General features: G+C 44.6%; 1 protein-coding gene across 2 annotated transcripts in view; it reads right to left on the bottom strand.

Annotated features, from left to right (window-relative positions):
* Positions 1-9,207: 9,207 nt before the first annotated feature.
* spns2 (SPNS lysolipid transporter 2, sphingosine-1-phosphate) overlaps positions 9,208-18,387 on the bottom strand; it is a 58,895-nt gene continuing 49,715 nt past the window's right edge. Inside the window, exons 12-13 of one of the 2 annotated variants that reach the window (XM_085469375.1) lie at positions 16,606-16,642; positions 9,208-11,902 (exon numbers count right to left, since the gene is read on the bottom strand). In XM_085469375.1, the coding sequence (XP_085325501.1) occupies positions 11,888-11,902; positions 16,606-16,642 (52 nt within the window). In that variant the 3' untranslated portion in view covers positions 9,208-11,887. Of the gene's footprint in view, positions 11,903-16,595; positions 16,643-18,387 lie in introns of both variants that reach the window. The other variant, XM_085469376.1, reaches the window with a different exon arrangement.

The following is an 18,387-nucleotide window of genomic DNA, read 5'->3' on the forward strand; positions in this document are numbered from 1 at the left end:
TGTTTGGGTTTAGCCTGAGTATTTAACCAGAAATCTGACACAGGGTTCAATCAAATCATGTTTTCAAAGTGAGTGTATTTTATCTAAGTCATAAATTGTTGACAATGTGACAATAAATAAGTAGTTAAAGTGCTGTTTGGTATGTGGGCATATCAAACGTATTATAAAAACTGTTACATTGAATAGATCACACTGGATTTTTGGTCCCATAGTCATATATGTCACATTTAATATGTATTTTTTAACAGGTTTCTTCCTGTTAAAAGGGAGTTTTTCCTTCCCACTGTCGCCAAAGTGCTGCTCATAGGGGGTCATGTGATTGTTGGGTTTTCTCTGTATGTATAATTGTAGGATCTACTGCACAATACACAGCATCTTGAGGCGACTGTTGTGACTTGGCGCTGTATAAATGACAGTGAATCGAATCACTCCATTTCTACATGGATTCATTGAAACCAGTGAATCTTCTACATTCAGTGTTAACATATGTTGGACAGCCACATTCAAATGTCTGCGATAGGCCAGTATCTACCAATAGCATCACCAGCAACCTTCAGCTGAAATGGGAATATCACCTGACTGTTTCAAACCAATCAGAGCATGTTAATCAATTTTACCTACATATGGTCAGAGAGCAGTGCAGACTGCCTGCTCTCATGCATATTTAATGTTTAGTTGGTGTCTGGCAGAGAGTTCTTACCCTGCTGCCTACATCCCATAAATCCCTCAGTCCCACGAGGCTTCTGTTGTGCTGCCGCCTACCACCACATCCGATGATTCTCCCACTGGATTTGGGCCGAGACAAACTTCCCAAGGAGCCAGCCTCACTGTTAGCATTTACAGAAGCGATATGGTGACGCCTTTATCGTGTCCGTCGTTATCAGGAGCCACGTAAACTGAATCCTCTTCCTCAGCAGAATTAAGAACCGTCTCATTTAATATGGATTTGAATACACTTGACCTCAGGACATTTGTCTTCAGCGTCAGTGCGAATGCAGATCACTGTTTACAGATCGCACTCGGCTCGGCCCCTCTGGGTGGGAGCAGGTTTTGGCTCCCACTCTTTGTCTCCACACCGCTGTCCACAGGCTACGAGGCTGCACAGCATGCTAACATGTGGCATTTTGCCTGTTTCACAGATTTAGATGCCCTTTTTCCCCTCCTAGTATTCTGCAAATGTCCTCTCCACAGATCCACTGACTTTATCTCCTCTTTATTTGTAATCAGCACTCAGTGCTGTTCTGTAATCATTGAAGCGCTTTGAAAACACGGCCAAAGTGACAGCCAGGCAAGCACTCTCCTACACTATTGACTGTGTCAAAGGTCATTTGCCATTCTCATAGCCTAACAAGCCTCTCCACATGAATCTCATTAAGTGAATGTATCCATATCAAAACCAGAACGGACGTATTGATCAGTGATATTGTCAGGAAAGGGTTTTGCTCTAAAGTAGTGAATGATTTTTGTCACCAGTTCATGGTGACAAATTGTAGAGGCAACAACACAACAAAGAAATGGAGGATTTTGTGCTTTTGGACTGTGTGGTTTGCTCTGATTGCTTACAGCTACAAATGAGGCTCACTCAGGTGTTTTACTGCAACACTGACTGACAGCATGGGTGATGGCGTCCTCTTCTTATCAGTACGTCACACTCGTCATGTCCCCTTTTCTTTATCAGTTGCACTTACTGCTATCTAACATGCTTCACTTAATTAAGCACCTCTCAGACGCGTGTTTATGTCGACATAAGCAGCGAGATCTCACTGAGGTAAAGTTCAGCAAGTTTAGCACGAAGCAATATTTCCTGTCCTCCTTATTTTTCTGTCCTGCCACATTTCCTCGTGTGATGTCATTCATGTCCTTTGAATAGCATTTGAGGAATTTGGAATGTGGCGTCTGTGTAGGCATAGCATTCACGTCCATTTCCTGAAGTCTCCGAGAAAAAACGAAATCTCTTAGCGCCATATGTGAACAGGCAGAGAAGCTGTTCCTGCGGTAAAATCAAAGAGGGAGGTCAGTGGACGTGCAGCACGCTGGATGTGGTGATGCCATAAAAACAGGGTTAAGTGAAGCAACTGATGCTCCTCAAATTTGTGTCCAAGTCAACCAAGGGATTATTTCATGTGAATAATTATCTTCTAAACAACTGTCCCACTGAAACAGCTGCTGAACAGTGGGCACCACATTTGTACATCCACATTAACTTCTGAATTCACGTCATAAAGCAGTTTCAAATCCACAGAGCTTGTGTGGCGATGTGCAGTCAGCTTCCCATCGCTGTCGGCCTGCGTGCAACGCCTGGTCGGTCACTAACCACTCTGAATTATGTACTGGCTCCATTTGAGTCTTTGCTCAGTGACATCCGTTTCTTTGTGGTTAACATGTCTCAGCTCTTTATTCTCTGGCTGAGTAAGAGCCGAGGAAAGTGTGAGCCCACAGCAAAGACAGGAAGCTGGGCTCAGCTGTGCATCTATAATGCAGCTAAACGCTGGGCAGGACTAATGTTGGGCTATAAGAATGACTTATGTCAGTTTGGTAGCATACAGGTAAAAATGAAGGATTATTTTTTATTCAAATATGGACTTTGATTTTTAGACATTCACAAATTTCATGCAAAATATGAAAAACTAACCTGATGGGTGGAAATTCAGCCATCGGTAACACTACAAAAGCCACTGTAACTGTAATGACATCGTGCTGAAACAACTGGAAAAGTGTAACCTGTTTGTATTCTGACATATATGGATTAGCTGTTAGCATCTGGGAACACTGAGTCTGATGGAAATCATTTGCTTTGCAGAAATGTGATCATAGAGAAAACGTTAGGAAAACTGAATTTCTATATTTCCCAGTGGTTTAGTGATTTAGTGCCACTGTCAGTGTTAACCCTCTCCAGGCAGGCGTTGCAGATTTACAACAGTTTATAACGAACAACCTGATTACCCCACATACATATTTTATGAGTTTTGTTTACTCAGAAGTACCACTGCAGGACTTGGTTGTGCATTAGCAACAAAAAGTCTAATTTGAGCCTGAGAGGGTTAAAGGGAAAGTCAGAAGGTCGTCATCAGGATTCGTTTATTTTCATCTGATATCTGTACAAACATTCAGAGCAGCCATTCAGTCAAGAGCCAGACCAGCGGCTGCTGTTCCTAAAGGGTCGACCAGCTTGACAAATGGGACTGTGGGTATTGTAGGTATACTGCAGCATGGCTGATCCAGCCCAGTTGGAGCACCCAGGGATGTGCACATCAGCTATGTGTGTAATATGTTCCTTACATCAAACATGTTTCATTTGACTACACAAAGCAGCAGATATCCTCTCATTTGGTGTCTGACCCCGTTTAAAGTAGAAGAGGTGTGGTACTGCAGGTGTGAGCGATTTACTCTGTCATCTCGTTTGCATGCACCTGTTTGTGTGTGTGTAGCTACTCCGTGTAATTTGCCTTCCTCCACACTGTGGTCGGCACTTTCTCACTTCTCCACACACAAATCATTCACAAAGCTGCTTCCACACCTCTGCTTCTTGTGTGGGAGCGATGAATGCAGATGCTACCCACACACATGGGCGTGTGCATAAATAGCCTCAGTTCACGCTGCAGTGGAAACATCAGCTCTAAATATGGAATCGTGGGATTAAAAATAGCACCATCATCCAGTCTTTGCAGGCCAAGCATAAGCTCATGTTTAATTCAGAAAACTCTGGTATTCATAACTCACACTTGCTTCACCCGTGACACTGAACCCACTGTGGTGCTTAACAAGCACACTGCAGTAACACTGTTTCATTGTCAATTTGCATTTCATCCTTGTTAGTAAGCATGCAAATCAAATTAATCCCTCATCCCAGCGGGGACGTCACTGACACAGTTTGAGATGAAGTTACAGTCTCAAGGCCCGGTGGGAAGCGAGGAGTGATCATCATAGCTGGCTGTGGGGTAATGACGTCTGCTCCAAAGACAGCAAGCATGGCCACTTCCTGCCATGTTCTTGACACGTGTTCCTGAATCATTTACTCCTTCACTGACGATGCTGAGCCCACCGACATCTCTTATTCATTCCATGAGGGCAGGAGGGCACCTCGTGTTTTCCCTCGAACATGTGTCAGCTTCTTTAATCGCATAATAACACATGCAGAGATATGCATTAATGCAGACTCTGACAGCTGAAGGTCAGCCGGCTCCACGGGGCTAAAAACATCCATGAAGTCCAAAGTAGAGGAGAGGAAGAGCATCGCTCAAGCCAGCCAACCAAAGTGCAGGTCTTAAAAGTTAGCAAATAATCATTTCACACGTGTTGCGTGTTAAACAATAAACCACACTTCCATGTTTAACTTCGATCATTTAATTTTGCTGTATGCTGTACCTCAAAGATCGATTCTTGCACATCTGTTCAAAAATATCTTATAAAATGTGACTGTGTGGGTCTGTAGGAAGCAGCTACACGTCGGTGATAGTTCTGCAGGTCAGGTCAAAACATCCTTGAACACAACCTCAGACACAGAGCCAGGATGAACTCCAGGCTGTTGGTTGGACTTTTATGGGATTTGTTGGAGACGGGATGAATTCTAATAATAAAGCGTCTTATTGCGACTTTTGTCTATATAAATAAAATTGAATTGAACTAATAACATGTTCATACAGCTTATTTTAGCCGATTTAAAAATGGGGCTTTGGGCAGCCTGTTGCACAAACACATCATTTGCTCCTGTTTCTTTCTGTGGAATGACAACAGTGTTTTTGCACCAACAATGTGATTCTTGTTGGTGCAAGCTGAGAGTCGGGCATTTCAACATCGTGTGCAGTGTATTCATAAAAATGTAGGAAACTACAGAGAGGACACAGAAGAAATGGAGGGCTCGTCTTCTGCAGATAAACAGTATCTGAGAGTCATAATCTGAAAGCATAGGTAGACTTATCTGCTCCTTTAACGTGATCAGAAATGTTCTCAGTCTGAAAGGAAACAAAGTCCACCAAACACCAAACGAATCATTCATCACACCGCACAGTAACAGCTTCCCACTGCAAGCACAGTGCAGGATGGAAATCCTCACATGATTATTAAACAAACACATATTTGTTAATAGATGAACAAACCTGGTTGTGTGTTATCTCATTTAAACAGGGCTGTGACTATGCTGCTGTAAAACGCTCATTTACTCCTTTTAAAGTTGTGGAGGGCATATTAGGCTCATCACTGCCTTTGTTCAGCAAACTGGATCAAAGTGTCAGAAACTAAAACAAATAAAGTTTAGGGTTTCAAAATGACAACACTGACGTGTCACTTACAGAGCAGTCGGTGTATTTCTGGCACAAAGAGTTTAAAACCCTCCATCTCTGTTTCCTGTGTCATAGCAGAAGAAAAGCATGATGATGTTGGATATGACTGTCATATAAATACACTGCATTTACTTCTTCTTCTGTTAGTCACGGAGCCTTTACAATGACAGCGGATGAAAACTGAACAGCTCTCTGCCTTAAGTGAACTTGTGATGGAGCAGTCAGCTGTTTTTGCCTCAGTTGCTCAAACATCACAGAGTTATTTGTAGTTTTTAATCCTTTTGTACTCGCAGCTCCTCCTGTCCTGTAATGTTAGAAGAAGCATCTGCGACACACAGAAATGGTAAAGTGAGGAACATGTAACATGTGAACTGATGAGCAGAGTCGAATTCAGTGCTCAAAAGCAAACATATTGTCTTTGACAGCCTCGCAGATACATCCAGGATGACCTTAAAAATGACGATGTCATCGTGTTTGGATGAAGGTGACCGTGCCTCGGCAGCGTGAGCCGGGTCAGGACGGCGGGTGGTCGGCAGAGGGAAGTGAGAGACTCACAGAGGCCACAGACTGTAAACAGCTGTGGTTCACGTATTCTGATAAAAACTCTCGGCTCCATTTGAGATGAAAGATCTGCTTTCTTTCCTTTTTTTATTCTAAGCTTTATTTTAGTCTTAATCATCAGACCTGACTGCTCTATGCAGTCGACCGTTTTGTGGAAAACACACACTTTGCTTCACATATAGTAACATCTGTTATTTTTGTCGGCTGTTCCTTATTCCAGTTAAGCAGGGACATTTGTGGCATCCGATGTCAGAAAGGCCACGTGTCTTGCAGAACGAGTCGTCATATTCAACAGAGTCTAAGAGGAATCAAATATGATAGTGATCGTCCCCACAGCAAACCTGTCGTGTCCTGATTCGAGTGACTGCCAAGATTCCACTTTTTCCATCCATCCGTTCTCTTCCGCTTATCCTGGTCAGGGTCGCGGGGGCCGGAGCCTATCGCAGCTGTCTGAGGGCGAGAGGCGGGGTCCAGCCTGGACAGGGCGCCAGTCTGTCACAGGGGTGTCACACAGACAACCATTCACGCTCACATTCAAACCTGTGGGCAATTTAGAGTTTCCAATGAACCTAAGGCCACTAACTGGTGTCTTTGTGGGAGGAAGGCGGAGGACCCGGGGAGAACCCACGCCGCCGTGCTGCCGTGTCTTAGATTTCATTCACAGAAACTATTTCAGGTCTTTATTGAAAGCTCTTTGTGTTTTCAACTTGTTGGCATTCATCAATGCTCTAAAAGAATATGATGCTTCTTACAGCGTTCGACTGCAAAGACTAATTTAAAGTTTGGAGATCAAAGCTCTGTGAGGTTCACAGAAAACCAGCAAAGAAACAAACAGAATGACAAACAGGATTTTTATGTATTTCTACAGCAGTGAACTTATTCTGATGATCTTTCTGTATTTGTATGAAATGGATGTGCCGACAGTTTGGAGGCTGTGAACCTGAACTTGCCCCGTGTGTCGTCCTCTGTGAGTGTAAGTGGGCAAAGTGCAGATGGAAATTCCAGCGCTGCTAGAATGGTTCCCTTTTCCTGTCTACGCCCCTGTGTTTCCTGCCTGCTGTATATGACTAGGTGTGTTGACTTTGAGACCAGAACATCAGACTTTGGGGTACATATTTGTCTGACTGTGGGAAAGGGTGTTGGTTTCTTTGGGTCGTTCGCCAACTAAACACTAAATCTCCACTTGGAGCTCGCTCGGACTCCTGACGTCGAATCAGATAGTGAGGTCTAACTGTGGTTTAGCCTAATTAAAGGCCTCCCAGACAACGTCTCAAGTCTTCTTTTGTCACAAAAGCAGCGTGTACTTACTCCTTGTGCTTGTACAGCCTTGTCATAGACCTGTCCACTGGCGCCATTAGCAGTCATGTGAGGGAGCTGCCCTTTCTAATAAGCATCTGTGCAGAGATGACCTTTTGGTGAAGGTGTCCTCACTTCCCGGGAAGTTAAATATATATATATATATATATATATATCTTTTCTACAGAATGCACAGCACGGATGGAGACCTGTGATGTGTCAGCGTGTCTGTAAACCAATCTCGGGGCTGCAAAATTACTTTGGGAACAGTCTTACAGGGCCCTGCATCACTGCACTTGAACAATACAGTGGTTCATTCGCGGATCAGCTCCTGCCTTCTCTCGCTGTGATGAAAATCAAGTCTTTGTAAGCAAAGATGAGGCGTGTGGAACTAGATAGGATGTAGGTTTATTTCAAAATAAAATCGTTTAAATGCCTTCGATCTGACTCATCCTTTGGTGAACAAAGCCAGGTGACATTTTATTATAAGGTTTACAAAATACGCTGCTGCTGAATGATGTAGCAGGCGGGCTAATGATGGGTCTATAGCACAGTAAGTGGATTCATTTACAAGCAGAGATGGTTCACAGAAAGCAGCAACAAGAATCAAAGGACTATGCTCATACAATAGTTTCGATTGCAGAAGCGAAATGTGAATAAAAACAGAATGTGATGACTTTCAGACTTTAATGAGAATAACAAACGTGTCAAACGTCTGATCTGAGAGAATGAACCCTTTTCTGTAAAGTAACAGCTGATTTTGATGTTAGCAACGTGGGAAGGAGGAACAAAAGCAGGAAACTGAAAGAGTTTCTCAGACGTGACGATGGGCAGAGGTTCATCAGTCTGTACAAACTGTTTTCTGTTTCTGGAACAATTATGAATCCTGTAACTATCTCATCATCTACAGTGCACGATGATTCAGCACACCTAGAGAAATATCGGTGTGTGAGGGACAAGGCTGAAAGTCAATACTGGACGACCGCGATCAGGCTGAACTGCATGATTCTGTAAAACAGTCATGATTCGGTCCTGCAAATCGCTGCATGGGCTCAGAAGCACTTCTGGAAGTCTGCAAACACAGTTCAAAGGTACAGGCAGGTTTTAGAGCAACATGTGCTCCCATCTACACAACAGCGTGGTGCTGACCTGCCTGCTAACCCAGAGAGGAGACCTGGTTGAGCAGCTTTAATCCCACATCACCGTGGAGGAATCAGCATTACTGTCCTTGAAGCCCAGCAGCTGGTCTCCTCAGCTCCCAGATGTTTGCAGGCTGTGGTTAAAAGAAGAGGGGACGCTACGCAGCAGTAAACATCTCCCCGGACCAACTTTCAAATTCAAAATGATCTTCTTTCTTAAAATGTTGATTTTCTTCATTCAAACCTTTGACGTGGTTTGTGGGATCTACTGGGGATAAAATCCGGGTTTGAGAGATTTTCAAATCAATCCACACTTTTCTTTAAATTTACATTCCTCACAATTTCTTTGGCATTGAGTTTGTGTACTACTGTAAGCCCCGGGTCCGTCTGTCAGGTTGATTTGTTGCAGCAGAATGCAGTTAAAGTCTGGTGTCTGCGCTCCAGCAGCCTCTCCCCACAAATACGACACACATGGAAATGAGCAAGTGATGAGCAAACAGACACGTCGGCGCGCGTTCTGCAGGTTAAACAGATTGACAGCGAGTCTCACAGGGTTTCCTCCATTTCTGTGACACCAACACTATTAACATTTTGCCAAGCAGCACAAAACTGAAGCCTTAATAACTAAACACTCACTTGTCTTTTTAATAAAGATTTTTCCTCCTAAAATATTTGAATCCTTGTATTAAAGTTACAAACAAACTACGTTACAGATTAATATCTGCAACTCCAGCCAGAACCGATCCTTGCACCGAACATTAAAGCACTATTTAAACACACACAGATTCTTGCTCTAGTTTACGCGCAGCCTCTAAATATCAGTCGAGGCGCTGCCGCAGTGCGAGCTGTCCTCAGATTCACACAGCGAGACGAAGCAAACGCCGTGAACACACATGGCCGTGGCGTTACAGACACACAGAGACGCACAGACGTGTGTGTGAATAGGTTTATTTGATTTACAGACCTGTACATTTTTCCATCATCCACCCACGGGAGCATCACATTCCAGCTCTAAAAGAATACCCTTTGACTTCTCGGACACGTGTACTGACGTCCTCTAAAAATAAAAATAACTTCTGTTTTTTGTTTTTTTCTCTTCTGCTCAACGTGAGTTTATTTGTACAGACTCTTGTATGACAAGAAGCATTTCCTCGAGACATCACTTCAGTGATTGTTAACATACATTTACGACAGATAAAAGGACGGACTGGTGCTAAATCAACTGAATTTTGGCAACGTGAAACTCGATCCGTGGCTCGTCTGATCAGAGCGGAAGTTCCTACGGATGACAGACGACGACACGCCAGCGCCGAGAGGCCGGGCCGTCGATGGTGCGAGGCGGTGGCTCAAAGAAATCCCTGATCATTAAATGTGCAAAAATGGTTTTGAATCTACAAATAAAAACACATAAATGAGCTTAATATAAATTGCATCCTTACCATGAGACTAATGTGTCTTAAAAACAACCCGTTGCATTTATTTCTGTGTCTACACGTGGGACACGTCCAATCGTAATCCAGCTAATGCAAAAGGGGCGTGTGTTGTTTCAGTATGACAGGAAAAGGTTTCCAACCCAGTGACACATGGCTCAGTCTATTATACTGCAGCCTTAAATTTCCCTTTATAGAATATTCTTCAATATGTAACAAACAAATAAATACATTGCATCCAAGCCATCATTTACAATATATTAAAATCGCTGCATGGTATAGCTTTATATATATATCTCTACTGTAGGTATTCAAAAAGTCCTCTGATAACATTACAAAGGAAAAGAAGATCAATAAATGGAAGGTAAGAAGCTTAGTTCGTTAAGAAGATGGAGGTGGTGTAAACACATCGGGTGGGACAGAATCACATTCAGAGAGCTCCACGCAGTTGGAGGAAGAAGCTAAAGCTAATGATCTGGCAGCAAGGACACAGCCCACACAGCACCCCCACACAGCCAGTGAGTCATGCTCACACATCAATGCTACAAGAACAGCCTCGGAGTCTCCTTTTGTTCCTCAGCTACGGTCAGTGCATCCTCTGCCTTCTGTGGTTCCTTCCAGGTCTGCAAAGTGCATCTTTCCCCCTTAAAACCTGGGATCCCATTAGTGGCTCTGAGGTTTCACAATAATCACTTTCACCCTTCACCATCGCTTGTGTTATGTGCAAGCTACATGCTATAGCTTCCCTCACTGACAATTGTTGTTTTGTTTTCTTCGCGAGAGATGTGTACCCATGGAAACGGCAGGCAGAAATGAAGCTCTTTCAGCTCTTTAGGGGGAGTCCTCATTCATCAGTTTGCAACGATACGAGCTCGCGTTTCCTGTTCCTGTCTGGGATTTTGATTCCCCTCGCTAATAAACTGATGCAATGGGATATCTGCAGTTGGAGAGGAAGGGCCTCTTTTCACAATGCCTGCTATTGTAACCGCTGATGATTGGACTGCGATCCACCATTAAGAGCGACTCGGTCCCTGTGTGGGTGGGTGGTGTGTCCAGAAATTCAAAACCAACCATCAGAGAGCGACCTCTTTAAAGGGAAGCCGAGCTCACTGATAAGGCAGTGTGGAACAAAAAGGTTGGTTTCTTCTAAATGTTCTTAGTATTGCTTCTCGTGTACATAAACAGTCAAAAGACTAGCATGACATTGACTTTTGGAAAAAGCATGAATAGAATAAATTATAAATATAAATTATATAAACTATACATATCCAGTGTCCACTTTAAATTGCCCAGACTGCATCATCACGGTTAGGAAACAATCATAGGCAGTAACCTCCAGCTTCAAATCCGACATAAACAGAAAACGACACAAACAATCCGAACATAACGAGTTCTCATCCAAGTGGAAACGCACGCGGGGCTCAAAGAAACATCTGCAGGCGTGAAAGCTCCGACTTTAAGGCTCGTTCACTGACCTTTCCCAAAGCAACACATTTTTGGCTCTAGCTTGTTTACATGCACGGCAAAACTTTCACTGTGAAAATACTGGATTTATGGTGTAAACACTGAATTTGCTGTTTCTGCTGTTACTGCGGCGAGACTGTGATGAGTAATGCGACATCAGTCACTTGTTTAAAGAGATAAACAACGCCTGCACCGCTGCTGCGTTTTCCTGCAGCTGCTTTAGCTTCAGCAGAGCATGCGTGGCTTAGTCGAATGCATGTAAACATAGCTAGTGATGAGGGCTGTTGGCAGTCAGTGCAAATCCGAAGGAATGTAATGATGCGATGGCACTTGTTGCAGATCGACAGCCGATAAGAGACAGACAGGCAGACAGACAGGGCAGGTTCGTGGTCAGCATTCAGTAGTTTAGCATCAGGAGGGCTTACGGCGGTCTTGGCCTGCAAAAGTTCAGAGGATCCTCACAGAGGCGAGGAGGACACGATCCAAGTGGAGGGTGGGTTGAGCACCTTCTCACCGGGCTGTGGTTTAGAAGGAGGGGCAAGACGCTCCCTCTTTCCAGTCACCTCAGCGAGGCTGTAAAAAAACAGAGAGCAGCAGGAGCCAAGAGGAGGAGGATGATGATGATCTTGGGGAGGATGCCTGGGAGCATAAAGAAGCCTTTCTTTTATCGCCGTCTAGTCATCCTTTGTCAGGTTTGGTTGTGCATTCAGGTAGCTCCTCATTTGCTCGTCACCTGAGAGGAAGAGAGAAAAAGCTGCAGTTAGAGCCTGGCCGCACCACGGGGAATTCTCCTGTAATTAACGCTGAGGTCGAAAGCTCCCGGGCCATCTGGTGCGACCCTTCACACCAGGACCAGCCTATGACCTAAATATGCCAGCGCTTTACGCTTTGTCTAACGCAGATCCTCCCCAGTCTGCAAGCTATAAGCCACAGCAACACGCGGCCGCTGCTTCTCCAGATGCAGCCGTATATTCGATGTTGATGGTGCCTCGGTTTCTATGGCAAACATGCCATCGGCATACGCAAAGACTAATGAGGGAGGGGTTTGTTGAGGGTAAAACACGGTCATAACACGAGGCGATTAAATGAGGAAGTGATTGAACGAAGAGGCCGGTGTGACAAGCCAATCTAACTTCTAGCTGCTGATACAAACACAAACAAAGCGAATGGAGAAGGCGTGGCACCAGAGGGGGGACTTCACACCAGCTGGAGATTAGACCTTTAAGCTTTCACGGTGCCACACTTGTGATCCCTTCAGATTGGATGAGTGAGGGATGGCAGAGTGTCCCGCTGCTTGTTGTGGTCATTTACGTTGCCCTGGTCGCTCCAGTGCACGTGCTAATGCTGCTGCTACAATGGGATTATTGTGAGAGAGCTCAGCAGAGTTTCTGAGCGTCTCTCAGTGAAACACACACAGGTGTATATAGTGCACATGTAGACACACACACTGAGAGCAGCCGGGGTAATTAGCATAAACAAGAGGATTAAGGGATTTTTGTTTTGCATATGCAGATCCAGTCCTCTCTGGGATGAAGCATTTTTCAACTGTTAGTTCCAGTTGTTGCTGTAAACTCTGAATTGTTTATGAGACAGACTTGAAATTAAAATACCCAAACGCTAGTGTGATGGAGAGATAATTAGAGTTGTGAATGCTTTGATATTGTGGGACTGGCCTGCCTCCTCGCAGCTAAACAATTACTGTGCTGGCTTCTGCAGCAAAGTGGAGGACTGAGTGATTTGGCAAGCAAACAAAGACTAATCAAACCAACATGCAGCAGTTTTTGGAAGCAAAAACATGTCGGCTGACACGGCTGCAGATGTGATGGAGGAGCGACGAAACCAGACTGAAGGCCAAAGACAATAAAGAAGACACGGCATTCACAATGTCATGAAACAGGAGCAATGCAATAAAAGCTATACGAGTCCCACCACAGCCTGCCTCTATACTTCCCGTGTGTGCATATACATGTGTGTGTGTTCATATGCATGTGTGTGTGCGTGTATATGCATGTGTGTGTGCGGTCTGCGGTTGCGGCACGGTGACCCCAGCGAGCTCTGCTGACTGAGGACTCTGAGCCTTTGTTGAATGATAAGAGGAGGAAGAAGGAAAGTTTGTGCCTGCAGCTGTATAAACAGTTGTAACAGTTAAAGTTTGGACAGCAGTGATTAAGTCAGAGTTTTGCCTCATGATTTAAATTTCAGGAGAGTTGCAGTTACTGAATAAATGAGCGTGAAGGTCCGCTGTCAGATCACACGGCGATCTTTTGACGGCCCCCGGCTCGGGGACGTCCTCGAGGTATTGTGCGGCGGGGTGGAGGAAACCTGGTCAGCAGAGGCCAGTTCCTCTTGCACATGAAGTTAATTGGATCTTGGTGTATCTCATCTCCGTCTGGGATTGCTTCGCCGGAGATTAATAGCTCGCGATGTATAACAGCTTAAGCGATTACTGCCTCCCTTCATCCTCATTTATTCAGCAGAAGTGTCTTTTCTCTCCTCACACCAGCTTCCACTTCTTGATGGATTCAGACACTTTTCAAATTAAAATATTCTCCCTAAACTTTTCCAGCGCTTTATAATTTCCTATTTGTCGGCCTGTTTCTATTTGTTGCCCTGTTTCTATTTGTCGCCCTGTTTCTATTTGTCGGCCTGTTTCTATTTGTCGGCCTGTTTCTGTTTGTCGCCCTGTTTCTGTTTGTCGGCCTGTTTCTATTTGTCGGCCTGTTTCTGTTTGTCGCCCTGTTTCTATTTGTCGGCCTGTTTCTGTTTGTCGCCCTGTTTCTGTTTGTCGCCCTGTTTCTATTTGTCGGCCTGTTTCTATTTGTCGGCCTGTTTCTGTTTGTCGCCCTGTTTCTGTTTGTCGCCCTGTTTCTGTTTGTCGCCCTGTTTCTATTTGTCGGCCTGTTTCTGTTTGTCGCCCTGTTTCTGTTTGTCGCCCTGTTTCTGTTTGTCGCCCTGTTTCTGTTTGTCGCCCTGTTTCTATTTGTCGCCCTGTTTCTGTTTGTCGCCCTGTTTCTATTTGTCGGCCTGTTTCTGTTTGTCGCCCTGTTTCTATTTGTCGGCCTGTTTCTATTTGTCGGCCTGTTTCTGTTTGTCGCCCTGTTTCTGTTTGTCGCCCTGTTTCTGTTTGTCGGCCTGTTTCTGTTTGTCGGCCTGTTTCTATTTGTCGGCCTGTTTCTGTTTGTTGCCCTGTTTCTATTTGTCGGCCTGTTTCTATTTCTTGCCCTGTTTCTATTTGTCGCCCTGTTTCTATTTCTTGCCCTGTTTCTATTTGTCGCCCTGTTTCTATTTGTCGGCCTGTTTCTATTTGTTGCCCTGTTTCTATTTGTCGCCCTGTTTCTATTTGTCGGCCTGTTTCTATTTGTTGCCCTGTTTCTATTTGTCGGCCTGTTTCTATTTGACGGCCTGTTTCTATTTGTCGGCCTGTTTCTATTTGTCGCCCTGTTTCTATTTGTTGCCCTGTTTCTATTTGACGGCCTGTTTCTATTTCTTGCCCTGTTTCTATTTGTCGGCCTGTTTCTATTTGTCGGCCTGTTTCTATTTGTCGGCCTGTTTCTATTTGTTGCCCTGTTTCTATTTGTCGGCCTGTTTCTATTTGTTGCCCTGTTTCTATTTGTTGCCCTGTTTCTATTTGACGGCTGTACACAGCGGTCAAAGTGAGCGTGAACACGTGTCATCGCTGAGCAGGTAATCTGTTTTCTGTATTGATCTTGAATCAGACCCAAGGGAGGAAATGCTACCTGCCATTGACTGGATTACCCTGCACATCAAATCTGTTGAGAATCAATTACCTGGAACGATGTGGTTGTACTGCAGAAATGTCACAGGCAGACTCAACTCTGACCTCATGCAGCTGTAATCACTGTTCTCTATAATTAGCACCGTTTGACAGCAGGAACGAAATGCTTTGGTTGCTGCGTGTGACAGAGAAGTGATGAGGCCCTCAGGCCGAGAGCACAGAAACACAATATGCACGGCGGCGGAGCCTTTCGTGTCACCTGTCATTAGCTATGCACGCTAATCTCACCCTGCCAATGGGAATGACGCTGCAGGACCTACAGGACAGCACTGGTGTTTCGATATTTTGCAGCCCATTAAATACAAATTGTATGCCCCTATGTTTCTGCAGAATATATTCTGAAGCATTCTGCAAATTTTGAGATTGATTTTCTGCCTTCAAGGCTCCCATCCATCAGTGCTCCATGCAAATCTGCTTCCCAAGCTCTCACCTGTAATAGGTAATCCATCACAGTAAACATTTGGTTGCTGTGAGTGATGCTATGCCGTACGGTGGTGCAGCTTTCAGTGTTAACTGTTGAAAACATTCTTATTCTCAAGGCGAATATTTACACTGTTGTTTGCACAGTTTCTGTTGTCGTCAAAGGAGGCTTTTACACTTTTCTGACTTGGTGTTATACGAGCAAACCTGAACTGAGCGGTGCCACCAGCGTAGCGTCTCGTCGGTTGTAATCTTTGAATTTTAATTTCTATGTTTATTTCGGAAAATGTGCAGGATGAGCAGAGGACAACTTTTCCTACATACAGATAATCAGGTTTTCTCAGGTAGATCATTCTTTCTACCGTCTGTGTGAAGTCGCACTCTCAGACAAATTTTCCATCTAATCGACCGTTGCTCTCAAATACTACAGGCAGCTGCAACTTTGGCCCATGATCACACTGTTTCCTGACCTGAACTCTGTCCATCCGGTCAAAACTCCAACGCCCCTTTGTTTTCTCGTTTGTCTATCCTGGTTACACCAGCAGACGGGACCTTGGCTCACACAGACAGATTATTAATGGCGGGTAGTGAAAAAAAGCCAAAATTACAAGCATCAATTGGCAGTTTTTTCCGTTTCGTGTACATAAACCAGTTTGATAAATATTTAGAGGTCAATTAAACCCAGCCAGGGCTCCAAAGAACAGAGTAAAAGCCCGGCCTTTCAGCTGTACATGATAACCTTTACAAATAAGTCGCGGCAGATTTTCTTGTCTTCCTAATCAGGGAGTCAAAGTTTATTCTTGTGCCCCCCCCCATTGTGCAGAGTCTGCTGGTTTGCTGCCAGTTATTGTGTGCTTTTCTGCTGAGTTAATAATTAGGGAGGTTTGCACCATGTGTGAGCGAGTGATAAAGGCAGGAAATAGGAAAGGCACCTCAGGTCCTGATAAGATGCCAAGTAGTTGGTCAAATAATCACAATTCAAAGAACGCCTGAACGCCCGAGTAGACGCCGAATGGATTCGTGTTTATCACCTGCACTGCTGTAAAGCTCTGCGTGGCCTCAGGTTAACGTGTCATTCATCCTTGTTTTTAGGTGTCTCCCAATGAAAAGCGCTGCCAGGTACTGAGACGGGAGCTCTGTAAACGTCAGTGAGCTGAGACTGTCACTACTACTACTGCTGAAAGTGTCTTTAGGATAAAAGGCAATTTACCTGGTCATACCTTGACTGAAGACGGGGGCTGTGTTGCCTGGTTACACCTGAAGAAAGAAGAATCATTTTAGCATCTCGCTAAAAACACACACAATTCACTGTATGTTTATGAATCCTCAGTTTTTCTTCACGTTTTCATCCTAACTTCCATCATGTCCACATCCTGTTCTCACCGAGCTGCAGCGTACCGCCTGCCTGCTTGAACCCACGCTCGATCAAAGCTCACAGTCATGGCGGCTGAGACAGATCTGCTGTCACACATCAGCGAGTGTAGATGTGGACTGGATAAATGTGTGAGAGAAGGGTGTGTGTGTGCAATGAACTGGAGCTATTAATGGCAACCCTGCAGCCAAAAGCTACCAACCTAGAAATAATGAAGCAATGTTTAAGGCAGAAATTAGACAGCCGCACTCTCCCGAGTTACTTGTTCAGCTTTTTATAAATAGCTCAGAGTGTCTGAGGACACACTCAGAGGAGGAGGACGGGGGTGCAGAGCGCTGTGTATAAATTGGGGCTTTATAGTGTGAATGGGATCTATAAATAGCCGAGTCGTGGAACAACCCTCGTTCGACAAAGTTGTGCGTGTTGTGAGCTTTCTCGGTCCCCGAGGTGCCGTTTGCTGTTTGTTACATAAGAGCTGCTGTTTCAGTCTGATGGGATATTTCGCACAAATCTGCTGTGTAGCGCGCAGGTATGAACGCTGCGTTTGCTGTTGTATCGAGTGGATTCACAGTCATTTATTTATGCTTCAGCTTTCCACAGGAGCAGGCTGTGGGTGTGGATGGTGTTCTTCCTACCACAGTGTCTGTGTAACGTCTGTATACTCACACGTATTACTGCAGCATAAGGATTTATTACATACTGATTAAACATTTTTTCTTTTAGTCTTTTATGCAGGGAGACTTAAAGCTGTACTGGCGTTGAGTCCAAGTGACCTTAATGCTAACTTCCATACACCATGTGAAGTATTTGTATGAGGACACGCCTCCAGTCTGTGTAGTGTGTAGCTCTGCACATGCTGCAGCATTAGACCTAAACAGTGTCACGTGAAAGTTAAGGGCTTGTGGTTGGACATAGTTTGAGTGAACATTTGCAATCTGCAATAATGTGGTTGCATGTTTGGCCACAGCCTCGTATCTATTACTGGCACAATGGCAAGAGTGTGACTCTTTTTCTTCTTCGAGTAAACCCACCAGAAGCGCAGCGTGGCTTCGTAGCCACAGCAGTGATGTATGTCTTTAAAAAGAGCTCTTTAAAACCGTATATTAACATTTCACAGAGGAAACATCGACAGCGTGAACGGCAGCTTGGACTACAAATATGGCAACGACACTAAAACGCTCCTCTGGTGATTATTTTGACCAAGCTGGACAAAAAAAGCTCGAACGGGGTTTGGAAAACACTGGGAAACAACGCGTGACTAAGTCGATCGGGCGAAGACAGACTTCAGACTTCAGACTGCCATCCTGTCTAAAAACACCCGTCATCTTCAGCAGGAAGGAAGTCATTTCTTAGAACGCTGGCACCAGGGGAGTAAGCCGACGTGATAAAAAAAACAGGAAAAAAGTAGTCAGGAGGAAATAAGAAGACCGAAGAAGGACGAGTGTGTTTTTGCCTTTTAAGGCTATGACCTGCTCGGGTTTGAAGGAGGGAAAATATGAACGTATGAGCAGGATAGGCTGGTAAAAGTCTTAGTGAGAACAAATTGATGGCTACAACAGCTCTGGAGCATTTTCAGCTGACTGGGACTTTCTGCTGGCTCGGGGCCTTTCTGGGTCCTCCGGGTTGGCAC

The sequence above is a fragment of the Copadichromis virginalis genome, linkage group LG10 (genome assembly GCF_057382275.1).
Source record: "Copadichromis virginalis isolate Kocher_CV1m ecotype Utaka linkage group LG10, C_Virginalis_male_GT1.1, whole genome shotgun sequence".
Lineage (NCBI taxonomy): Eukaryota > Metazoa > Chordata > Actinopteri > Cichliformes > Cichlidae > Copadichromis > Copadichromis virginalis.